At 41.0% G+C, this 25,838-nt stretch overlaps 1 protein-coding gene across 1 annotated transcript in view; it reads left to right on the top strand.

Moving 5' to 3' along the window:
- The window catches only part of psme4b (proteasome activator subunit 4b), a 187,974-nt gene extending 163,940 nt beyond the window's left edge, over positions 1-24,034 (top strand). Inside the window, 3 exon segments of the mRNA XM_055149918.1 lie at positions 8,707-8,845; positions 11,304-11,437; positions 23,900-24,034. Of these exon segments, the coding sequence (XP_055005893.1) occupies positions 8,707-8,845; positions 11,304-11,437; positions 23,900-24,034 (408 nt within the window).
- The last annotated feature ends 1,804 nt before the right edge of the window (positions 24,035-25,838 follow it).

Below are 25,838 nucleotides of genomic sequence, written 5' to 3'. Positions count from 1 at the left end.
GATTAAACCTGGTCTAAACCTGGACAAAACCTGGACTAAACCTTGACTAATCCTTAAATAAACCTGGATTAAACCTGGACTAAACCTTGACTAAACCTGGAGTAAACCTTAATTAAACCTGGACTAAACCTGGACTAAACCTGGGCTAAACTTGGACTAAAGTTGGACTAAACCTGGACTAAACTTGGACTAAACCTGGACTAAACCTGAACTAAACCTGGACTAAACCTTAATTAAACCTGGACTAAACCTGGGCTAAACTTGGACTAAACTTAGACTAAACCTGGATTAAACCTGGACTAAACCTGGACTAAACCTTGACTAAACCTGGAGTAAACCTTAATTAAACCTGGACTAAACCTTGACTAAACTTTAAATAAACCTGGACTAAACCTTAATTAAACCTGGACTAAACCTGGACTAAACCTTGACTAAACCTTAAATAAACCTGGACTAAACCTTAATTAAACCTGGACTAAACCTTAATTAAACCTGGACTAAACCTGGGCTAATCCTGGACTAATCCTGGACTAAACCTGGACTAAACCTGGACTAAACCTGGATTAGAGAACACTGCAAAAACTAATATCTTTGTATGTTACAATTGCTCAAGTTAAAGGTGTACTATGTAACTTTCCGATGTGGACGTCACCTGCTTGTCTCCATGGAGATGTCATTGCTTTGCCTAGAGTGCTCCACGGTGTCGTATTAAACGTATCTTTCTTTGTGGAGACAAGCGCAAGTGATGCCACCGCCAAGTTACAGGACAGATCTGTGGAGAGGCACCCTCCAGCATGCAAGAAAGAATGCAAAAGAGATATGTTTAATTAACTTTGCTCATGCCAAAATGATATGGGAAACACTCTGAATATATGCAACGACAGTGTTTCCCGCAGAAAAATGGTTAGTCAAGGTGGTGACCGTGGGGGGGGGATACCATGCCGCGAAAGTGAGAACAGAGGGTTTTGCGTGGTTCATGTGGTTCGGAAGGACGTAGTCAAGGCAGGGGGTAATCATTGTCAAGGTGGCCACCCTAACTATAAAGCACTGTAGGTGACATTGAACAGGAAAAGTGGGACATCATGATGACTGATGATTTGAATTTGGTCAAAATGTCAAAGATGGATTCCCTTTAATGCAGGGATGTAACAATAACCGAAATATCATCAAAAATCTCACAATAATATCCTGAACTATCACAATATATTAAATTAAAATTCCTTTTCTTAAATGCATGGTTTTATAGTAGCAACAGCTTATGAACATTGGAAACTACATATCCCATGATTCATTTCAGTGCGAACAACATGAAAAGATATGTTTTTTACTTGAATTCTTGGGATTATGATGGAAATAATTCACACCAAAATCTTGTCAAGATATTTTAAAAGCAAAAAAAGTGTCATATCTATTTAATACAATATCAGCCTCTTCAAAATATCGCAATAAATATCGTACCGTGAGATTTGGACATCGTTACATCCCTAGTTTAATGCCATACTGTGAAACATCAAGCAAACCTGTAACATCTCCTTTAAATCAAGCAGGCGACGGACGCTCTACCAGAAAAGTTTCATACCGCTGCAGCTTTAAGAAAATATGAGCTTTACTTGTCCTTACTTGACAAGTGTAAAAAAGTGTATTTTCTTTAGGGGCAAAACATCCTGTTCCATTGGTAGCTAATTTTACTTGCCATTATTCAAATCATTATTCAAGCTGTTATAAGTTCTTGATTTAAAATTATGCCAATGAATAAAAATGTGCTAAAATGTGTCTATAAAAATGATGGTTGAGGTTTAAGTGTCAGACAAAATGTGAAATAGCTGTAAAATTACCCACACATTTGCATAACTATCACTTCATACCCTTGTTTGAAGATTTACAACATTTCCATTTTTGTCATTTCATTTTTCAGATCTTTCAGTATTTTTAAATTATAAACAATACGCTTGCCGTCCAGATTTGACGTATCTTTAAACGGCGTTCACAATATGATCCATAAACCTCAGACATAATTATTTTTCACAGTGCCAGACCGGCCTAAGTCTGCATCGGGACCTGACCTGAGATAAACCAGGACCACAGTGTGAACGCGGCCATATTCTCCGTTACTTGACAGGTTATCTCACTAACGCTAATGTCCTGGAAGCACCTGAAGCAAAGATCCTTTTGAGTCATTATTTATGTATGAATTAAATCTGAATTATTAAATAGGCCTCATTTAGTCCTGGTTTTAAATAAGTTTGAAGTTTTCTGAATAGAACTGGTTTGATCTTGTTTTAGACCTGGTTTAGTCCTATTTTAGGATTAGTCCCATTTCGGTTCTGGTTTAGTCATAGTTGTAGGCCTATTTTAGACTTTGTATAGTACTGCTTTAGTCCAGATTCAGTCTTGGTTTGAACCTGGTTTTGTCTGGATTCTGGCGACGTTTATATATTGACAGGCTGAACAAAAGACGAAAAAGTGGCGTCGCGTCTTCACTTTTTATTCCGTGTTTAGATGAGAGTTTTTGGAAGGAAATCTGTGTGCATACGGTGACCCAGAAGTGTGTAAAATTTGATTGTGTATGCATGCAAGGCAGGTAGTAACCGCGTACACGACCTGAGCAGATCTGACCAGAGTTTTTCTTCTTGGGCAGTGTAGACTGAAACGCTACGGCGGAGCATATTCAACTTTTCCACTCTGGAGGGTGGTTTCAGATTTTTGTGTTTTTAAGCCCCAAATACGCTGTCATCGTCTAAACGAAAGGCACTTCTGATAAAATATTTTGTCATTTTTACCTACAAGCGTTTAGTTAAGTTTTAGTCTTGTCTTGGTTTAATACATTTTAACATATTAGAAAATGTTTTAGACTTTGGGTTGTGTTCACCATTCTATGTCCATAGAATTTGACCCCAAATCTGTCGGGACCACAGCCCTGTTAATATCAGGGGGAGGGACATAGAGCAGGTGACATGTTATAAGTACTTGGGGGTGTTATTTGATTCTCAGCTCCATTGGAACCAGCATGTACAGTCTGTCTGCTCAAGAATCAGCCAGCGTCTCTATTTTTTAAGACGGCTTAGGTTACATGGAGTGGACACCAATGTAATGCAGATGTTTTGCGCAGCATGCATGGAATCTGTTTTACGCTATGGCATGTCAACATGGTTTGGTAACATGTCAGTCAAACTTAAACCACAGATTTTTACCTTGACTAAAAGAGCGGGTAAAATAATGGGTGTGGCCCCAAGCTCACTTCAGCAAATTTTTGAGGAGACTGTTAGGAGCTCGGCAGGAAGGTGATCAGTGACCCAACCCATGTTCTTCACAGTCAGTTTGAGTTGATGTTGTCAGGCAGAAGGTTCAGGGTCCCAAACTGTAAACTGAACAGATTCAAACATTCTTAATCTGCTAAACTCAGATAGTGCAGTTAAAAAAATATTATAAAAGGCTTAGGGAATGTGCAATAATTAAAACTGCACATAGGTTCAGGGAATGTGCAATTAAAACTGCACTTTGTTTGTACTTTGTTCTAGGGTGTTTGTTTATGTGCTGCTTTGTGTTGTGTTGTCCTGTTTTTTGATAAAGCATGTTACCCCCAGTCCCAAGACAAATTTCTCAATAATCGACAATAAAGGATTATCTTATCTTATCTTATCTACACATACCATAAAAATTGGGACTAAACCTGGACTAGACCAAGACCCCACCAGAACAGAACCAAACCAAATCTCGACTGGCCTCAAACCAGAACCAACCCAGGGCAAGTCTCCGGTAACACTGGTGAAGAGACACATTCACAATAATGTTTAAATAATTTCAGACTACATTTTTTATAAGTCCTGGTCTTTAAGGTTCTGTATTATGCAAATTTAGCCTTAAGCCATGTTATAATGTTCTTACTTCCTTTTGTTTCCTTCACCCTTGTTTGAGTAAACCTTTATTATTAGTCTGTCTCATCTCCAAAGCTCAAAATGCTCTGTTCCACTTCGTAGTTTTTAAGTTGACAGTTACATTTGACCTTTTTTTTAGTTGAAATGGGTCATTCCAAGGCTGGAATTATCCAAATGATTGTAGTGAAGGTGGAGTACTTTCTGTATTTCCACATGACATCACAAAGTGGAATAGAGTGTTAGAGCGTTTACTGTTTGAGAAGAAGAAACTGAACTTATTATTTATTCAGCATTTCTCTCTCTCATAAAAAAACACTTTGTTATTGATAATTTACTCAAAACTTCCAAATTAAAAATAAATATACGCTACAAATATGAACCTTAGAGCAGTTTTGCGATGAAATGAATAAAAAACATACTTTGAACATGAAATAAGACATAGAAAAACATAAATGTATCCAAAATAAACTATATATTCAGCTGTTCTACAATCTCTATATTTAAAAATAAAATAAATATACTCATTTTATTAATTATTGTATTATCCCAAAATAAACTTAAAAACTTCAACTCGATTATATGAGTTTGGAGATCATTTGACACACAAATTGACATAAATTCGATTAATTGCACAGCCCCAACTCCAGAATCTGTGTATCATTCGTTCATTCTTTTTTTCAATATAAAACCAAAAATAAGAAAATGAAAAAACAGCTATTTTTTTCATTATTTGTCTCCAAAACCAAAGTGAAAAAATGGATAACGATTAGTTTTTTCAGTTTTCGATTTTGTGTTTAAATGAAGAATGGAAAAAACGGATAATGGCCGTTTCCCGTTTACGTGACTTCCGTGACTGCGATTCCAGACTTTTGCACCGCATACGGACTGAACCAGGACTGATCCAGGTCCAGGACCAGAGCGGGACCAGAGCAGGACCGGAGCAGGACCAGGGCGGACTCCGAGCTTTGACTCCGAGCCTCCGCAGGGTCCGAGCCTCAGCTTCGAGCTCCGGCCCTGCTGTGGGGTCTGAGCCTCCGGTCTGGTCCCGGCCTGGTCTCAATCTCAGTCTGGTCCCGCTCTGGTTCTGGTCTGGTCTCAGTCTCGGTCAGGTCCCGGTCTGGTCCCGGTCTGGTCCTGCTCTGGTCCCAGTTTGGTCTCGGTCTCAGTCCCGCTCTGGTCCCGGTTTGGTCCCGGCCTGGTCCTAGTCTGGTCTCGGTCTCAGTCCCACTCTGGTCCCGGTCCCAAAAACTGAAAAAGGAATCATTATCTGTTTTTTCATTTTGGTTTTGGAGACAAATGATGAAGAAAAATGTTGTTTTTTCATTTTCTTATTTTTAGTTTTATATTGAAAAACAAATGAACGAATGACAAACATGATTACAACATAGATCATAAAGTAGCGTAATATGGGCCCTTTAAGTCCATTTCAGTCTCTATTTACTCGTCTAAGTGGTTTAATTACAATTTGCTTATTTAGGTTGACTAATTATTGTATTATTGTCTTGTCCGATCTGCCAGACTGGGGAATGTCACTGATGTTAACGTCCTGGACGTCTCTCTAGGAACGATTCTGATCCTTTTGAATTTATTATTTATGTTCAAATTATGCAGGAAGACGCCATGTTCGCGCTTGGACTTTACCTTAGCTAAACTCAGCATCTTTTCACTCCTCCTCTTTCCCTCTCTCCCTCTTTCGATCTATGTCCCTGTCCTCTCGCACCCTCTCTCTCGCTCTATTCCCCTCCTCTCTTCCCCTATCTCTCTGTCTGTCTGTTTCTCTCTTTCTCTGTCCTCTCTCACCCTCTCTTTCCTTTCCTCTTCCTCTCTCCCTCCCTCCCTCCTCTCTTCTTCTACCTCTCTGTCCCAAAACACCCTCCACTCCCCTCCCACCATCCCTTATTTGTCGGATTTGATTCTTGTCACTGCGTTCAACTCGGTTTGCCCTCTTCCCCGCCTTCTCTCCTCCCTCTGCTCCTCCACTCTTGTCTACCCTTTTCTTTTTCTCTTCCTCTTTTTTTGCGTCCTCCTTTCCTTCATCTGTTCCCCCACCCTCTCTCCTCCCATCTCCACCTCCTCACTCCTCTCTTTCCCCTTTTCTTCTCTCCTCCGTCTTACCATCTCTCCTCCACCTCTCCCACCCTCCTCCTCTCTCTTCTTCTTTCTCCTCCCCTACCTCTTTCCCCCTTTTCCATTCCCCCTCCCTCTCTCCTTCTCCCTTCTTCCTGTCTTCTTCACTCTCTCTCCACTTCTCCCCCCCTTCTTTCCTTTCTCTTCTCCTCTACCCCCCTTAAATCCTCCTCCTCCTCTCTCTCCTGTCTGTCTCGCTCTCCGTCTCTCCTCCCCTACCCCTCTCTATCCTACTCTCCTCCTCTCCCCTTCCTCCCTCTCCTCCTTTTCTTCCCTCCATCTCTTCTCTCTCTCTTTCTCCTCCCCCTCTCTTTCTCTTTTTCTCCACTCTGTCCCCTCTCTCTTCCTCACCCCCCCTCTCCCCTCTCCACTCTCTCCTCTCTTCTCTCTCTCTCTCTCTCTCTCTCTCCTCTCTCTCTCTCCTCTCTCTCCTCTCCCTCCTTGCCCCTCCCTCTCTCGCTCCTCTTTCTCTCTCTCTCTCCTCTCCTCTCTTCCCTCTTCCCTCTCTCTCCTCCTTACCCTCTCCCTCCTCTTTCTCTCTCTCTCCTCCTTGCCCTCTCCTCTCTCCTCTTTCTCTTTCTCTCTCTCTCTCTTCTCCTCCTCTCTCTCCTCCTTGCCCTCTTCTCTCTCCCCTCTTTCTCTCTCTCTCTCCTCTTCTCTCTCTCTCCTCCTTGCCCTCTTCTCTTCTCTCCTCTTCTCTCTCTCTCTCCTCTTTCTCTCTCTCCTCCTTGCCCTCCTCTCTCATCCCTCTTTCTCTCGCTCTCTCTCTCTCCTCTTGCCCTCTTCTCTCTCTCCTCTCTTTCTCTCCCTGCCCTCTTTCTCTCTCTCTCCTCCTTGCCCTCTTCTCTCTCTCCTCTTTCTCTCCCTCCTCTTTCTCTCTCTCTCCTCCTTGATCTCCTCTCTCACTCCCTCTTTCTCTCTTGCTCTCTCTCTCTCCTCCTTGCTCTCCTCCTCCTCTCTCCTCCTCCTCTCTCCTCTCTCTCTCTCTCTCTCCTCTCTCTCTCTCTCTCTCTCTCTCTCTCTCTCTCCTCCTCCCTCTCNTTTTCACTCCTCCTCTTTCCCTCTCTCCCTCTTTCCCCTCTTTCGATCTATGTCCCTGTCCTCTCGCACCCTCTCTCTCGCTCTATTCCCCGTCCTCTCTTCCCCTATCTCTCTGTCTGTCTGTTTCTCTCTTTCTCTGTCCTCTCTCACCCTCTCTTTCCTTTCCTCTTCCTCTCTCCCTCCCTCCCTCCTCTCTTCTTCTACCTCTCTGTCCCAAAACACCCTCCACTCCCCTCCCACCATCCCTTATTTGTCGGATTTGATTCTTGTCACTGCGTTCAACTCGGTTTGCCCTCTTCCCCGCCTTCTCTCCTCCCTCTGCTCCTCCACTCTTGTCTACCCTTTTCTTTTTCTCTTCCTCTTTTTTTGCGTCCTCCTTTCCTTCATCTGTTCCCCCACCCTCTCTCCTCCCATCTCCACCTCCTCACTCCTCTTTCCCCTTTTCTTCTCTCCTCCGTCTTACCATCTCTCCTCCACCTCTCCCACCCTCCTCCTCTCTCTTCTTCTTTCTCCTCCCCTACCTCTTTTCCCCCTTTTCCATTCCCCCTCCCCTCTCTCCTTCTCCCTTCTTCCTGTCTTCTTCACTCTCTCTCCACTTCTCCCCCCTTCTTTCCTTTCTCTTCTCCTCTACCCCCCCTTAAATCCCTCCTCCTCCTCTCTCTCCTGTCTGTCTCGCTCTCCGTCTCTCCTCCCCCTACCCCCTCTCTATCCTACTCTCCTCCTCTCCCCTTCCTCCCTCTCCTCCTTTTCTTCCCTCCATCTCTCTCTCTCTCTCTTTCTCCTCCCTTTCTCTTTTTCTCCACTCTGTCCCCTCTCTCTTCCTCACCCCCCCTCCCCTCTCCACTCCTCCTCTTTCTCTCTCTCTCTTGCCTCCTTGCCCTCTCCCCTCTCTTCTTTCTCTCTCTCTCTCTCCTCCCTCTCTCTCCTCCTTGCCCTCCCTCTCTCGCTCCTCCCCTCTCTCGCTCTCTCTCCCTCTCCTCTCTTCCCTCTTCCCTCTCTCCTCCTTACCCTCTCCCTCCTCTCTCTCTCTCTCTCCTCCTTGCCCTCCCCCTCTCCTCTTTCTCTTTCTCTCTCTCTCCTCCTCCCTCTCTCTCCTCCTTGCCCTCTTCTCTCTCCCCTCTTTCTCTCTCTCTCTCCTCTTTCTCTCTCTCCTCCTTGCCCTCTTCTCTCTCTCCTCTTACTCTCTCCCTCCCCTCTTTCTCTCTCTCTCCTCCTTGCCCTCCTCTCTCATCCCTCTTTCTCTCGCTCTCTCTCTCTCCTCTTGCCCCCTCTTCTCTCTCTCCTCTTTCTCTCCCTGCCCTCTTTCTCTCTCTCTCCTCCTTGCCCTCTTCTCTCTCTCCTCTTTCTCTCCCTCCCCTCTTTCTCTCTCTCTCCTCCTTGCCCTCCTCTCTCATCCCTCTTTCTCTCGCTCTCTCTCTCCTCCTTGCCCTCCCCTCTCCCTCTTTCTTTCTCTCTCCTCCTCCCTCTCTCTCCTACTTGCCCTCCTCTCTCATCCCTCTTTCTCTCGCTCTCCTCCTCCCTCTCACTCCTCCTTGCTCTCCTCTCTCTCCCCTCCTCCCTCTCTCTCCTTCTCTCTCTCTCTCTCTCTCTCCTCCTCTCTCCTCTCTCCTCCACCCCCCCTTTCTTTCTTTCTTTCTTTCTTCCTTCCTCCCTCTCTCTTTAGGTGCGGGACATGGCTGGCACCACCCTGAGTGGGCTGCTGCAGTGTCACTTCTTCCCTCTGGACTGTGGTCTGCACTCAGAGCTGCAGACGCTGAGTCAGACCAGTGTCCCCAGAGCGCGGGGAGAGCTCGCCTCCACAGGTAACACACACACACACACACACACACACACACACACACATCCTCTCACGGCTCAACGCTCGGACCTCCTCAAAAACACACCTGGAGCTGTGTTTTGTTTCATTCATACATGTTTCAGGAATCATTTATTATTAATCTGTCTACATCTCCAAACCTCAAACTGCTCTGTTCCACCTTGTGATGTCATGAAGCAGTAGAAATCCTGGAAAAGTCAAAAATTCAATGACATTTTTGGAAAAGTCATGGTTAGTTTTGGTTTTTAGTTTAGTAATTTAATGTAGTTTAGTAATTTAGTAACTACAGCGTTTTGTTAAGTTATCATTAGGATATTATGATTATTTCTGAACATATGCGCCTTTTCTTTTCTTTTAAAAGAGACGACAATAAATGTACTGACAATATTTAAAAAACTATAATACCAAACCATAAAGTGAGTGGAAAGGATTAACATTTTCATGGAGCCGCGGGGTCTTAAATGTATTAAAAAGGTCTTAAATTTCATGTTCTTAATTAAGGTCTTAAAAGGTCTTAAATTTTGTTGTCCAAGTCTTTTTTTTTTTACAAAGGTCATAAATTTCATCGGCCAATTTTTTTCTGTAAACTCAACCGGGCAGCAGTGCAATGTTAAACAGAGGGAAAAACAACAACAACGTGAAATCATGTAACATGAATAAACGTCTAATTTGGAGTATGTGCAAACAATACTTTGGTTTCTGGTGCCGACGTCAATGAGTAAACAATCAGTAGAGTGGAGGAAGATGTTGGATGGATCATGGGGAAGTGTAGCTTTAATCCACAGTGGCTCTTAGATTCTAGATATTGTCCCATAGTTTGGTTGGTCATTATTAGAATTGGATCTGGAGTTTTTCGCCCGCATAATGGGTGTGCTGTTGTGTCTTAATTTTCATTTAAGTGGTCTTAAAAAGTCTTAAAAAGTTTGAGGTAGTCAAACCTGGGGATACCCTGATTTTATATTTAGCCCTAAAAATATGCTAAATTCTACACATGTATGTAACCCACACAAGTAAAAGTGCCCATCTCCTGTGACCACACCCACCAATAAGCCCGACACGCCATATTACCCAGAGTGCCTCTCACCACTTCCTGCTCTGATGCTCCTGCTACCGCTCACTGTGGCTGTGTGCTGGTCGTGCTCTGGAGTCGGCGTGCTCCGTGATTGCCGAGATATAAACCTCTACTACTACTGTTTCTCCTTCTACTTCAACGTATTCAACCCTCCGCTCAGCGGTCAGGTTTTTTTTTTCCCCTTCCCTTTGGTACAACCACAACTTCAACTCCTCAGCCTAAGTCTGTGATGGCGAGCTGTGACTACCCCACCTTGTGGTAGGAGGTCGAACTAGACATTCACTTTTTCTGGATCTTATCTTCAAGAAAAACTTTTAAAAACTTTGAACCTTAGTCAATGCGACTACTGGACTAAAACCCCCAAAGACAATATATGATCTCACAGGACTCTTACAAAACTGAAGTTGTTGTTTGGTTGATTTTGGTTTTGTTTTGTTTGTAATGTTATATCTGTTTATTAATAATACACATATATATATATATATCCAAGGTATAAATAAGTCTATAATATATTCATATAATTATTGCCAACTTAAAAAAATATAATACAATTTATCATATAAACTTTAATTTGTGTCTGCTCTTTCATTCACATACCCTATGGCTCTTCAAAGAATCTTCTTCTGAAACAACTTAATACTGCAGTCAGACCGCCTAGCCAACTACGCGTTACATGTAGGTGCCGTCAAGTCATGGAAAATTCACTTTTTATCATAAAAAATTCATGGGAATTATCCAAATGATTCTAGTTAAAGGTGCAGGGAATTCAGAAACACACTGGAGCACTTCTTCTATGACCACATGACATCACAAGGTGGAACAGTGTTTTTCATTTGAGAGAAGAACTCGGCGTAAATATGCAGGGTTTTTGTGTTTAAACATGTGAAAGAAACAAAACACAACTCCTGGTATGTTTGTAATGAGGAAACAACGAAATATGGTAATCAAAATTCAAAGTACGTTGGTATATATATTGTTTGTGTATATGCAAGATGATAAGTTGAAGCCTGTTTGTTAAAATGATAAATAACTGTCGTTGAAAACTCCATAACAAGTGTCTCTACTCACATCTCCTCTGTAAAATATTGTACTCATACTTTTCTCTTTTGAACTGCTTTGAACTCTCTGAAACCTGCAGGCAGTAAATAAGTGAATCGAATGGCTTAATCTTCACAGGATATATTCTTTTCAACATCTAACAAGAGCCGTCTCCGAATTGCAACAGATTTATTAACCTTGACACAAACCTTGTCCAGTTGACTGACTTTTTGAACGCTTTGTTGTTTCTGAGCTACAACTTAGTGTATAACTACTACCGAAGTAATCCTTTGTGTGTGATTGTACTACAAATTACCTTGTCTTGTTCTTTCAGACCTGGTGCGTCGTCATGCCGGAGTGTTGGGCCTGAGCGCCTGTATTCTCTCCAGTCCCTACGACGTCCCGGACTGGATGCCGCAGATCCTCATGGAGCTGAGCCACCACCTCAACGACCCACAGCCCATAGAGGTACGAGCAGAGAGGGAATATAAAACTATAGATGTACCAGAGAGAGTGTATATAACTCTAGTGACGTACAGCCCGTAGAGGTACTCACTCAAAATATATAACTCACACACACGGTAAAACTGTAGAGGTGCTCACTATGACCAGAGAATAGTAACTCTACATCAGGGGTGGGCAATTATTTTTTCAACGGGGCCACATGAGAAACAGAAAATATTGTGGAGGTCCGGGCCAAAAAGCTTTACTCAATTCTGCATAATATTAATTGTATTTCTGGACAACCAAACGGCCGTATGAGGCCCGAGAGCTGGACAATACTCAGGTCTGCTCTAGAGGTACTCACTCAGAATTATAAATCACACAGATACAGAAAATAAAACTCTAGAGAGACCTCCAGCCCATAGAGGTAAAACTCTAAGAATATATAACTCTAGAGGTGCCACAAAACCAGACAGCATATAAAACTCTAGAGTGATCTAGTCTGTGAACAGCCGACACCCCCTAAAGGTCCGTTCAGACAGGGGCGTCAAGGTGTACAGTTTATATGCAAAGTCTATGAGGATGCATATCACGTCTTTGACTGTCAGCGCGGTGCAAATCTAGAGTTGACGCCCTAGACGTGCACCCGGAGCGTCGGCGTCAGAAGTTTAAAACTCTGAATTTTTCACATTGGATGATCCCCATTAACCTATCAGGGATGAGAGAAAGAGAAAGACCCGAGAACCGGGGCGCGGAGACACAAACATTAGCAGAGTATAAATATATACGTCGCAATCACCGAGCCGATCGCCAGGACTACACCAGGACCGGAACAGGACTAGACCAGGACCGGACCAGGACTGGATCAGGACTGAACCAATGTCATTAGTGGAGTATAAATATATTCAAGCCGCAGCTGCCGAGCCGATCGCCTCCGCTGATGGTTTTATGTAATAAATGCACTTAAGTCATGATCTCAGTCTGGTCTGCCGTTGTTCTGGGAAAAGATCGGGACCAGGCACTTGTCTCCAGGGCAACGTGCGTCAAGTATTTTTCTCCCCTTCGTCCAGGGCGTCCAAGATGCGCGTCGGGAGCTTCTGAACTCCAATGCAAAAGCGTCCAAATAGAGGCATCTTGGCTGTTTTTTGACACCGCGGCCTGAACGCACCATAATCATGTACTAGACCTACCGTGTTTTACAGGCTTTTGGGCGCTTTGGATTATAAAACGCACTATCATTAAATGGTCTATTTTCGAACTTTTTTCACAAATAAACCGCACCGGACTTTAAACAAAACACAACAGTTGGATGGGTCAGTGGTTTTGTTTGTGGCGTTCACGGTGACTCTGGGCTTTGTTCAGTTGTGGCGTGTAGGGAGGGTGCTGTCTGGGACCAACGGATTGTCGGCGTGTTCGCAGTGACTCAGTTGTTCATTTGTGTCTAGAAGTGGCACATTGCACTCGCTTTTTCGGTTCGTTCCTCCGTTCCGTTCCTCGTTGCCGTGGAGTGATGAGTGTGTCTGTGGGTGTTTTTCGCTGCACGGTCGCTGTCTGCTCCGTGCGTATTTGCGTGCGCTGCGGTGGTGCAGCTTTGTAGTTTACTGAAGTCGTGCTGGGACACCCGAGTGGATTCGTGTATAGGGCTCTCCGGATTGCGGGGCGCACGGTCGTTTTTTGATAGGGTTAGAGGCTTAAGAGCGCGTCTAATAGCCCAGAAAATACAGTACTTACACTAGACCAGTCGAACCGTGCCCAGCAGTTTTAGACTTTGTCCCGGGTGGAGCAGCACCGAGCTCATGTACCCGCACACACACGACTTTACTATACGTGTGTGTGCCCTGATGTTACTCATACAAAGAAAACAGAGAAAAAAACTCTGCTCTAAAACACACACGGCGAAAAAGGACTGTGACAGAGACAAAAGTTTTGCAGTCTCACTCCTCCAGCTGTCCTCTCTTCTACACGCTGTTATTATATTCATAAGCTCACGGTGGAGTGCACATCATAAGAGGACTCATATCTGTCTCATAATTTAATAGATACTTCTGCCACTGGACTTATTTTCTAACCCTAAATCTTAAAAAAAAAAAAGACTCTACTCCAGAGACCCCCATGCTCCCACATTGGCCTCAACTGTTCCTTAAGCATGCCTAAGTAGAATAAGTTACTTTTGGGGCTCATTTAAAGGTCTGACGAGGGCCATTAACCCCGCTGCAGCTTTAATTATTCCTCATCATCATTAAAACTTCTGTCCCTGCGCTTTAAGTCGCTTTCCCGTCAAATTTGGTTCACCCTACTATCCAAAGATGGCTGCCGCTTTTGCCAGAGCAGCAGTTGCCAGTTGCTATGACCCCTCTAGAGTCTATCTTCCGTTATTTCATACTACCCCAGTCATACAAACATCCCACTGGCTGAACGCACAGCGAGCCCAAAGAACACAATTTGCCCGTCCAATTGAGGGGAAAATTACATCTTTTTGGCATCACCTCGAGCCTGAAGAAGACGTACAATGTAATCCATAGCCCTGAGATTTTCAATAATACAATACAGTGACAGACAGCCAAAAATGAGGATAATTTTGGGCTTCTCGTGTTGCGGAGTGTGAAGAAATTGGAAAGGAAATACACATGCGTACAGTAAGAAGGAAGAATTACAAAAAAGATCAATTACTCAGAGGATTGTAATGGAGCTACTGGAGGTTTTTTTTTTTTTTTTTTTTTTTTGCAGAAAGATGTAGAAATGTGAGGGATTTGGTTTTGTTTGTGTTCGTTTTAAAGGTGTAATGTGTAACTTTTCCGGTGGAAGGCGCGTCAAATGCTTCACGGAGGTGTTATTGCCTTCCACAGTATGGCATTAAGCCTTTCTATCTTCACGGAGACCAAACCAGACCAAATTACAGGTCAGATCTGTGGAGAGGCGACCCCGCTCATAGTCAGAATTCCTGTTTTTCCAGGTATTTTTGAGCTAAAAGGCACTTGTAATTGAATAAACGTAAAGGTAGAGCTGTTTAACGTCATACTGCGGAACATTCCAGGCAGTGACATCTCCATAGAAACAAGCAGGTGACGGACCACCAACCAAAAAGTTACACAGTGCACCTTTAAATGTATCACATGACAAAATCTACTTAAGTAAAAGTATTAACGTACCTGTTTTAAAATTGACTTAGGGTAAAAAAATAAAAGTATTTTGTGCATATTTTAGTTCTAATAAATCTTCAAATGTTTCACAGTATGGCATTAAGCCTTTCTATCTTCATGGAGACCAAACCAGATCAAGTTACAGGTCAGATCTGTGGAGAGGCGACCCTGCTCATAGTCAGAATTCCTGTTTTTCCAGGTATTTTTGAGCTAAAAAAGACACTTGTAATTGAATAAACGTAAAGGTAGAGCTGTTTAACGTCATACTGCGGAACATTCCAGGCAATGACATCTCCATAGAAACAAGCAGGTGACAGACATCCAACCAAAAAGTTACTCAGTGCACCTTTAAACTGCTAAAGTATCACATGACAAAATCTACTTAAGTAAAAGTATTAAAGTACCTGTTTGAAAATTGACTTAGGGTAAAAAATAAAAGTATTTTGTGCATATTTTAGATCTAATAAATCTTCAAATGTTTCACAGTATGGCATTAAGCCATTTTATCTTCACTGAGACCAAACCAGACCAAGTTACAAGTCAGATCTGTGGAGAGGCAACCCCACTCATAGTCAGAATTCCTGTTTTTTTAGGTATTACTAGCTAAAAAAAAACCAAAAAGACACTTGTAATTGAAAATTGAATAAATGTAAAGGTAGAGATGGTTAATGTCATACTGCGGAACATTCCAGGCAGAGCAATGACATCTCCATAGAAACAAGCAGGTGACAGACCTCCAAACAAAAAGTTACACAGTGCACCTTTAAACTGCTAAAGTATCACATGACAAAATCTACTTAAGTAAAAGTATTAACGTACCTGTTTTAAAATTGACTTAAAGAGTATTTTGTGCATATTTTGAGATCTAATAAAGCTTCAAATGTAGTGTTTTTGATAAAGATTTTTGCTGAATTTTGTTCAACAGAAACAGAATTTATAGTGTTGTTTTTTTTTTTTTTTTCTAGCTGTTTTTATTTATATAATTTTGTTTTCTCAAACTACAAATCTGTGAAAATAAACCCCACAGCAGGTCTCAATAATAAAAAAGAAATGTTTTTACTTTTCAGTCCAGTTCAAAAATGTAGAAGAGTGGGAAGTACAGATACTTACTCTCAAATATAGTGAAGTAAAAGTTTAAATTGTTCAGTGTAAAATAGAAGATACTTAAAATTTATAGTTAAAGGTGCATTGTGTAACTTTTCTGGTGGATGTTTTTCTCCATGGCGATGTTGTAGCTTTGTATAGAATGTTTCACAGTATGGCATTAAACCTCTCTATCTTCATGGAGACCAAACCAGATCAAGTTACAGGTCAGATCTGTGGAGAGGCAATCCCAGCACCTATCAGAATTTTTGAGCTAAAAAAACAAAAAAAGACACTTGTATTTGAATGAACGTAAATGTAGAGCTGTTTAATGTCATACTGCGGAACATTCCAGGCAGAGCAGTGACCATAGAAACAAGCAGGTGACAGACCCCCAAACAAAAAGTTACACAGTGCATTTTTAACTACAGCACTACTTCTACTTTGTTACATTCCACCACTACATTTTTATAAGTACAGTGGTCCCTCGTTTATCGCGGGGGTTAAGTTCTAAAATAATCCGCGATAGGTGAAATCCACGAAGTAGTCAGCTTTATTTTTTACGATTATTATATCTGTTTTAAGTCTGTAAAACCCCTCACCACACACTTTATACACTTTTCTCACACAGGACAGTTACAACCCTTTTTGTATCCTTCTTAAAACTTATTGCTGCAGTCGTCCTTTTGTTATTTTCCTTCTTCTTTATGTAACGAACCAAAGTTTAATTTATTCTGTCCATTTTTGGAGACTCGAACCCGCGCAGTACAACATCGCACCCGCCCGTTTATCCGAGATTATATCAAACTTTTGTGTAGGGCTGGGTATCATTAAGAAGTTGCCGATACGATACATACCTCGATACACAGGCCACGATACGATACATATACCGATACAGCGCACTTTCGATTCGATATGATATAATTCAAATTGATTTGATACAGTTCAATAAAACATAAAGGCTAAATTATGGCTGTGATAATAAAAGTGTTTGTTAAACCACTTCTTGTGTAAAGTTCATATGAAACACAAACATTTTAATCATCAAAACAGTGTCAAAATGTCAAATGTGTTGCATAAATGAGTTTCCTTTCACTCCACAAGCAACAAAACTGTAGCGCTGTAACAAAATAATTTAGTAAAACACACGAAAAAATACTCTTGGTGATATATCGATACAGTAGCCCACGATATCGATACTGTATCATCACATTAACGATATATATCGATATTCCGATATTTTTGCACACCCCTATTTTGTGCTGCATACGCCACAGACTAAACCAGGACTAACCCAGGACTGATTCCAGGACTGAAGAGGAGGACTAAACCAGGATTGAACTAGGATTAAAACTGGACTAAAACTGCAGTAAACCAGGACTAAACCAGGACTCACTGTCGGGACGGGCTCAGAGGTGAAAGGACCGACAGAGAGCTCCGCACCTCACCGAGATAAGCGCGGCCCAATCACGCAGCTCTTGCTAGAGATCGAACATTTATGTAAATTTGGCAGATGAACACATTCTGTACTGTACAAGAGAAACAGCACAGAGGAGATTTATAGGCGAGTTTCATTGTTGACAAAAGCGCGCCTTGCATGCTGGGAATTATTTTGGTCGGCGGCAAGAAACACTAATTCAACATGACGGACGGAGCGAGAAAGCACGTAAAGGGTATTGATCCTGGTTATTTATCCACTCTAACGGCAGAGGACCCAAGACCATTTGACCAGAAATTGGTCATAAGCATCGATGGAGCCAAATCACCCTTTTCAACCCCGACAAAAGGTGGACCAAACCAAATTTCTGGTCAGAATCGCCAACTACCTGGACAAATACTCACTTCTTTGATATCCACAATAACTTAGTGGAAACTCCTGGGCCATTCACAGCAGAAAAGATGAAAACCTCCAAGAGTCTCGATGTGTTGTTGAACTTGTTGGAGTCCACGGTTTGTTAGGATCTTCTACGTTTGCTCTGCGAATGTTTGAAAGACGTTTAATTCGCCGTTAGCGGTTCTTTTCACTGAGAATACAAAAAAGACATTTTCCTTCTTCCGTGCTTCTATTTGTGCATCCGATAATGCAGCAGGAATTTACCATTATCGGGGATAAATACGCGAGGTTACGCACTGTGTTTGACGCTATCGTGTTTCTTGCCTCCGACCAACATATTTCCCAGCATGCAACGCGGGCTTTTAATAACAATGACGTCAGCTGAAACTCGCCTGTTGACAATGGTCTACAGTCCCTTAACCAATCAGGACGCAGGGGGAGGAGCACAATGTGCATTCATACGCTGTAAAAAAAGAGACTGCGAAAGGTGAACCGCGTTATAACGAGGGACGACTGTATAGTAATCGGATAAACAAAATGAATTAAATATTTCGCAAATTATTCATCTGTGCTATAAATAAAGTCACAGTTGTCGTCTATTGCTCATGTGCGTAGTGAAACAGTCCTGTCTCAGACCACTCCCCTCTCCAAACCTCCTCAGTGTTAAATGATTTCCTCCTTGTGAATTTAAATAGTTGCACTTGACATTTGGACATGAATTAATTACTTTTAGAGCATTATTTATTCATCAGTGTAAACAGATGAGATCATGACTGAGGAGAGTGTTGGCTCCTGTAGCCCAGAACTCTGCGAGCAGCATTTTAATTACACTGAGGGACAAATGATTTAATAAGTCACTCATAGATTATTGTTATTATTATTTTATTTTATGTGCGTTTTACATTTTGTATTAAAAAGGAATTTGGCACTGACCTTGTAATCGGTATAACTTCAACTTATATTTTTACTTATATTTTTACCACTCAAGTTAAGTTAAGTTACTACTACTCCTACTACTACTGCTACTACTACTACTACTACTATTACTAATACTACTGCTACTACTATTATTACTACTACTGCTACTACTATTACTACTGTTGCTGCTACTACTACTACTACCAGTACTACTACTACTACTACTGCTGCTGCTACTGCTACAACTACTACAACTAATATTACTACTACTACTACAGTTACTATTACTACTACTACAACAACTACAACTACTACAATTACTACTACTACTAAATTACTACTACTACTACTAATACTATTACTACTACTACAACAATTACAACTACTACAATTACTACTACTACAAATACTATTACTACTACTACAACTACTAGAACTACTGCTACTGCTACTACTACTACTACTACTACTACTACTACTACTACTACCTACTACCTACTACTACTTACTACCTACTACTACCTACTACCACTACCACTACTACTACTACTACCTACTGCCTACTACCACTACTAATAACTACTACTACAACTACTACTACTACTACACAGTAATAGCTCATGCCTGGAGTTGTGTTTTATTTGTCACACAAATCCTGCATATTTAGGCTGAGTTCTTTTCTCAAACTGAAAACACTCTGTTCCACCTTGTGATGTCATGTGGTAATGGCAGGAAGTGCTCCACTGCGTTTTTAAACTCCATACACCTTCACTAGAATCACTGGGATAATTTTCGCCCTGGAATTGCCCATTTCGACTGAACAGAAGCTAAAATGTAGCTGTTAACTTGAAAACTACCGCTTCATGACATCACAAGGTGGAACAGAGCATTTTGAGCTTTGGAGATGTAGACAGACTAATAATAAAGAATTACTCAAACATGTGTGAATCAAACAAAACACAACTCTAGGTATTTTTTGATGTGGTAACAAAATTATAACATGACTTAAATCTCACAAGAGTCAAATTTGTGTAATATTGGTCTTTTAAGTTTAATTTTGTTTGTCTCTAATTTATATAAAAATATTATATACAGATAGTGTCGACCTCTAACACTGTGAACAGGTAGAATAAATGATCCAGAATGACCTTTTATTACTTGTCTTAGCGAAATACTTTGACAACAATTATAACTCTATCTTCAGTAGATTTGTAATTTCAAAAGAATGGTCCGTCAATCACGTTCAATTCTTGGTGCAATCAGGAACACTCTAATGACTTAACAGTGATTCCTCTGTTAAAGGACCTGATTTTTACTGTTCTAAAACGTGAAAAACAGAACTAGTTCATTTTAAATCATTGGCTGTGGTGCAGAGTATGAATTCTGCACATCCTAATTATTCATCGTGATGAGTTTAGTTTGTGTTTAGTTTAGTGTTAGTGGCAGAAAGTACACCGTGGACTTATCTTGACCCCAAGAGCTGCTTTTACAGTACACAGCTGCAATCAGAATTATTCAGCCCTCACTGCAAATTAGGTTTACTGATAAAATGTACAAATTAGCAGCTGTTTACAAAAAATAAATCAAACAAGAACAATTTAAAGAGCTCAACACAACTAAAATTACAAGTGGTTTCTCCAAATTCAACACAAAAGGACCTCATTTCCTAGTGATCCAGAGTGTTGGAGACGTGTGGAGACACTTTTTAAAATATTCCATCCAGTCCTTGTATTTGCAGAAGTCGCTGGTGCTAGACTAGTGCATGTCAATGGTCATAGTTATACTGACACTAAAAACAGTCTTACCCACTCCACAAAACACACAAAGTAAATCTGTTATTCCACCAGACTAGTGATGGGTAGATGAGACCTCGTGAAGCGTTTGGGCACATTCCCCAAACTGTATTGATACTGTGCCAGTCCAGTGTTGCTCCATACTGACACCTGTTGGATCTTAACGTATACATCATTGCAGGTAACTTAGTTGAGACTCGCAAGACACACTGATTTAATGACCTAGTCGTTCTTCGCACTTCGCACATCAATTACTTTAGACGGGTGCATTGGAGGAGAGGGAGCAGCCCAAGAACATGGAGAAAAATCCCGCACTCCGTCCTACTTGCAAATTGTTAGATTTATTAGGACAAACCGTGTAACGTTTCGGCAGTAGGCCTTCATCAGGCAAACAGGTTTGCAAGTAAGAAGGTGTGCAGGATTTTTTATCTTAAAAGATCAAAATGATCTCACATAATGGAATTTTTTATTTTTCTCTCGGGCTCCATTTTGTTAATGTAGAAGGGGAAGGTCTTTTTGAATCTTTGGAAGGGTAATTTTCTTCTTTTAAAGGTGATTCATCCCGTTGACAAATGCAGATGCGGTGCCTTTTAAACACAGTTTGGCCTGTCGGTGACGAGCAAAAGAGCAGCAGTATCGGTCACATGAATTTTTCTTAAAGCGACACGCACATTGATACTGGGCTTCGCTCTATAAGCTCGACACATGCGCTGGAGCGTCAGTGTTGCTGGACCCATCACTACACCAGACTGTCGATAGAATAATGTTTGAAATAAAACTAATTGTTGCATGTTGAGGGCCTATTTTCTCATATATCAGTCCGCCACTGCCAAGCTTTCTATCAGGAAGTACAACTCACTGCTGCTGCTCAGACATAAATCCTTCAAATGCAAGGTTAGTTTTTGTTCTAAAATTATTTTATCACCACAGACATTTACATCGACAGTCTGGAGTAATAATAGTTTTGCTTCTGGTGTTTTGTGGAGTGAGTAAGACTGTTTTGAGTGACAGATTAACTATGACCATTGACATGCACTAGTCTAGCACCAGCGACCTCTGCAAATACAAGGACTGGATGGAATATTTAAAAAAGTGTCTCCACACGTCTCATATTTAGTAGAGCACCATTTTGCTGTTATGACCTGCTGCCAGACACCAGCTTGAATAATTTTGTTTGCAACTGTATATGTACTCAGGTAAGACATTTTGCTCAAGAACATGGAGAAATATATCAACATTTATTTAAACATTTATTATTATCATCATTATTATGTACAGAATTTGTAAAGTGCTTTGGGTGTCTTGAAATGTGCTATTTAAATCCAGTTATTCATTGATCATTTAGCTGTTGGCAACTTAGAAACTGGTGTTTAATCACAATTGTACATTTTGTTTTTTCATTCTCAAACTGACCGTCCACAAAGACAGAAATCTGAATGAGCGCTCTTCTTTGCGTTGCCAGATCTTACAACTAAAACCAGATTGCTGTGCCACCCAAAATGTCTGTGTGTGTGATATGTGTCAGTTCAGTACTGTTTATTCCAGCTCCGTTTATGAATGTTTTAACACCAGCTGGAGCACATGTTATATTTATATTCAACCGTCTGATGTCATCTCAGTTGCTATGACGATTAGATTACATTACAGATCTGTGGGTCTGTTGCCCACTCAGTCCCTGCTGTGTAACTGTGTGTGTAACTGTGTACATATGTGTGTGTAATTCTGTGTATACAGACGTGGACTAAATTGTGGGTACCCCTCTGGTAATGAAAGAAAAATCAACAATTTTTACTGAAATCAATTGAAACTGAGAAAAGCAATAATACATTTTTAAAAATCCTGAAAAATAGCCAATGAAAATCAGACACTTCTTTTGAATTGTTGTTCAACAGAATTATTTTTAAAAACTATTGAAACTGGCCTGGACAAAATGATGGTACCTCTAGAAAAGATTGTAAGCACTTGGACAATAGGGACATGTTAAACTTCGGTGTGTCTCTAATCTGCATCACAGGTTCTTCTAACTTGTCCTCAGTCAGTCTGTCTGTTTAAAGGGCGACATGTGTCACTGTGCTGTTTAGAGACATGATGGAAACAACACTGAACATGGACCAGAGAATGTGAAGAAGAGAATTGTGTCAAAAGACTAGAGAGAAAATGATAGACAAGCAGGTTAAAGATTAAGACAATAAGACCGTCTCCAAGCAGCTTGACGAGAAGTGGGTCAAAATACCTGTTGACCCGTGCAGAAGTCTCATTGACACTTGCAGAAATCATTTGATTGCAGAGTTTGCCTCTAAACTTGTGCAACAAAATATTAATTTAAGTTAAGGGTAACATCATTTTTGTCCCGACCAGTTTCATTCTGTTGAACCACAGGTTAAAAGCAATGTTTGATTTTCATTGGACAATTTTCAGTAAATTTGTATTTATTATTGCTTTTATTAGTTTCAAGTTATTTCAGTGATGATTGTTGATTTTGCTTTCATTGCCAGAGGAGTACCAACAATTTTGTCCACGACTGTATGTGTGTAGTTTTGTGTGTACCTGTGTGTAAGTGTGTGTATATGTGTGTAATTCTGTGTGTAAGTGTGTGTATATGTGTGTAATTCTGTGTGTATGTGTGTAATTCTGTGTGTAATTGTGTGTATATGTGTGTAATTCTGTGTGTACCTGTGTGTATGTGTGTGTATATGTGTGTAATTCTGTGTGTGTATATTTGTTTAATTATGTGTGTAATTCTCTGTGGGTAACTTGTGTAATTCTGTGTGTAATTGTGTGTATATGTGTGTAATTCTGTGTGTAATTCTGTGTGTATGTGTGTAATTCTGTGTGTAAGTGTGTATGTGTGTAATTCTGTGTGTATGTGTGTATGTGTGTGTAATTCTGTGTGTAAGTGTGTGTGTGTAATTCTGTGTGTATGTGTGTAATTCTGTGTGTAAGTGTGTGTATACGTGTGTAATTGTGTGTGTGTGTGTGTGTATGTGTGTAATTCTGTGTGTATGTGTGTATGTGTGTAATGTGTGTAATGTGTGTATTCTGTGTGTAAGTGTGTATATATGTGTGTAATTCTGTGTGTAAGTGTGTGTGTGTGTAATTCTGTGTGTAAGTGTGTGTATACGTGTGTAATTCTGTGTGTGTGTGTGTAATTCTGTGTGTATGTGTGTATGTGTGTAATTCTGTGTGTATGTGTGTGTGTAATTCTGTGTGTATGTGTGTAAGTGTGTGTAATTCTGTGTGTAACTGTGTATATGTGTAATTCTGTGTATGTATGTGTGTAAATTCTGTGTGTATGTGTGTACGTGTGTATACGTGTGTGTAATTCTGTGTGTAACTGTGTATATGTGTAATTCTGTGTATATGTGTGTAATTCTGTGTGTAATACGTGTGTATATGTGTGTAATTCTGTGTGTAATTCTGTGTTTAAGTGTGTGTATGTGTGTGTATACGTGTGTGTAAGTGTGTGTGTATTGTGTAATGCTGTGTGTAGGTGTGTGTGTATGTGTATATTTGTGTGTAACTGTGTGTATATGTGTAATTCTGTGTGCGTACATGTTTGTAATTCTGTGTATAATTGTGTGTATATTTGTGTAATTCTGTGTGTAAGTGTGTGTACTTGTGTGTGTAACTGCGTGTATGTGTGTAAATCTGTGTGTGTAACTGCGTGTATGTGTGTAAATCTGTGTGTGTAACTGTGTGTGTGCGTCTGTGCCCACAGATGACGGTGAAGAAGACTCTCTCGGAGTTCAGACGCACTCATCATGATAACTGGCAGGAGCATCGCCAAAGCTTCACTGACGACCAACTGTTAGTGCTCACGGACCTGCTGGTGTCCCCCTGCTACTACGCCTGATGCCCTCCCGTCACCGAGCACGACTGTGATTCATTATACAGTACTAGAGCTGCTCTCCTCCTCCTCCTCTTCTTCCTCTTCCTCTTCGTCACACAGTTGGGAGATGTGAGACGTGGAGAGCAGCACCTGCAGCTTTAACTCTGGGCCTGTAGTTCAGTCACAGGCAGATCTGGACTTGGTTTATGAGATGCCAAGTAGTTATGGCCCCAAAGGCGGCTTCAGAGACTAAATACAGGAGATGATTTTTTAAAAAGCTGCTTCTGTCCACACACTCAGACAGAACAGACGCAGGGAGAACAGGAGCAGTGGACATCAGCTCTGTCTCATCTGAGCACTGGTCCAGACTCAGGTTTAAAGGGACAGTCCAGAATTTTGAACATAGGACCTCATTTCCTAGTGATCCAGAGTGTTGGAGACGCGTGGAGACACTTTATTAAATATTCCATCCAGTCCTTGTATGTCAATGGCCATAGTTATCCTGCCACTAAAGAAGTAAAACCAGCCTTGCATTTGACGGATTTATGTCTGAGCAGCAGCAGCGAGTTGTACGTCCTGACAGAAAGCTCGGCAGCGGCGGACTGATATCACCCAGCACCTGTCTTACCGGCAAAGTAATAGTATCTTTACCTGCAGCTGCCAGAGCGACACACACAGAGCACATGAAGAAGCCTGTTCCAGATATGGCCACGTTCATGTCATCACAACCAACTAGAGTCAAAGAGTAAAATTCTGCTGCTGCTGAGAAAATAGTCCCTCAACATGCGATGATTCATGTGGTGTAAGGTTAGTTTTACTTCTGAAATTATTCTTTCAACACAGACATTTACATGGACAGTCTGCAGTAATAATAGATTTTCTTCAGGTGTTTTGTGGAGTGGGTAAGACTGTTTTTAGTGGCAGAATAACTATGACCATTGACATGCACTAGTCTAGCACCAGTGACCTCTGCAAATACAAGGACTGGATGGAATATTTAAAAAAGTGTCTCCACACGTCTCCAACACTCTGGCTCACGAGGAAATGAGGTCCTATGTCCAAAATTCTGAACTGTCCCTTTAAGTTCAGGGTGATTTTAAATGATCATTTTAATGGTGCAGCTGCCATAGTTTTGTTTTACACTTGAAACACTAAATCAGTGTTAGAAATATTGATTGTGTGTCATAATACAGAACATTAAATATATAGTTGTGTTACAGCTATTTTAAATGATTAACACTGTGGTGTCTAAATGATCCTTTTACTTTGAATCATAAACATTCTGTATTTTCCTTAAATATTTAAACTCTTAATATAAATATAATAAGTGATTGTTGGTAAACTAGAATAACTTTGCTTTATGATACATTATGCAAAGTGATCATATATCTCCTATATAAAACTATGAAATATTCATAGTAGCCGATTCAGCTTCTGGCAGCACAGAGTGTGTGGAAATGCTGCTGATTTACAGAGTTTTGCATCATTTCTAAAGTTCAATCGACAAAAGAAGAGAATACATTATGCAGTGCAGAGCTGAAGTGCACTGTTGTGTAATGGCACAGATGCTGTACTTACTTTATTCTATAATAATGTGTTTAATTTCATATATTTACATATTAAATATATATAATGACCTAACCTGTCTGTACCTCAGCGCTCACTGTAATCTCCAAAGCAGCGGTGGGCGGCATGATAAAAAATGATGAGTTTCTTTATTTAAAGAGTTCGTGCTGCACTGTGATTGGTCAAATCCACCTGTCACTCACCAAAGAAACAGATGTGACCAATAGGAGGAGAGGGTGTTACAGCGGAGTAATGAATCACA

Source organism: Boleophthalmus pectinirostris, unplaced genomic scaffold, assembly GCF_026225935.1.
Source record: "Boleophthalmus pectinirostris isolate CB_2022bp ecotype Guang Dong unplaced genomic scaffold, ASM2622593v1 HiC_scaffold_14, whole genome shotgun sequence".
Taxonomy (NCBI): domain Eukaryota; kingdom Metazoa; phylum Chordata; class Actinopteri; order Gobiiformes; family Gobiidae; genus Boleophthalmus; species Boleophthalmus pectinirostris.
The sequence above is the reverse complement of the archived record's forward strand: the minus strand, read 5'-3'. Positions and strand labels throughout refer to the sequence as shown.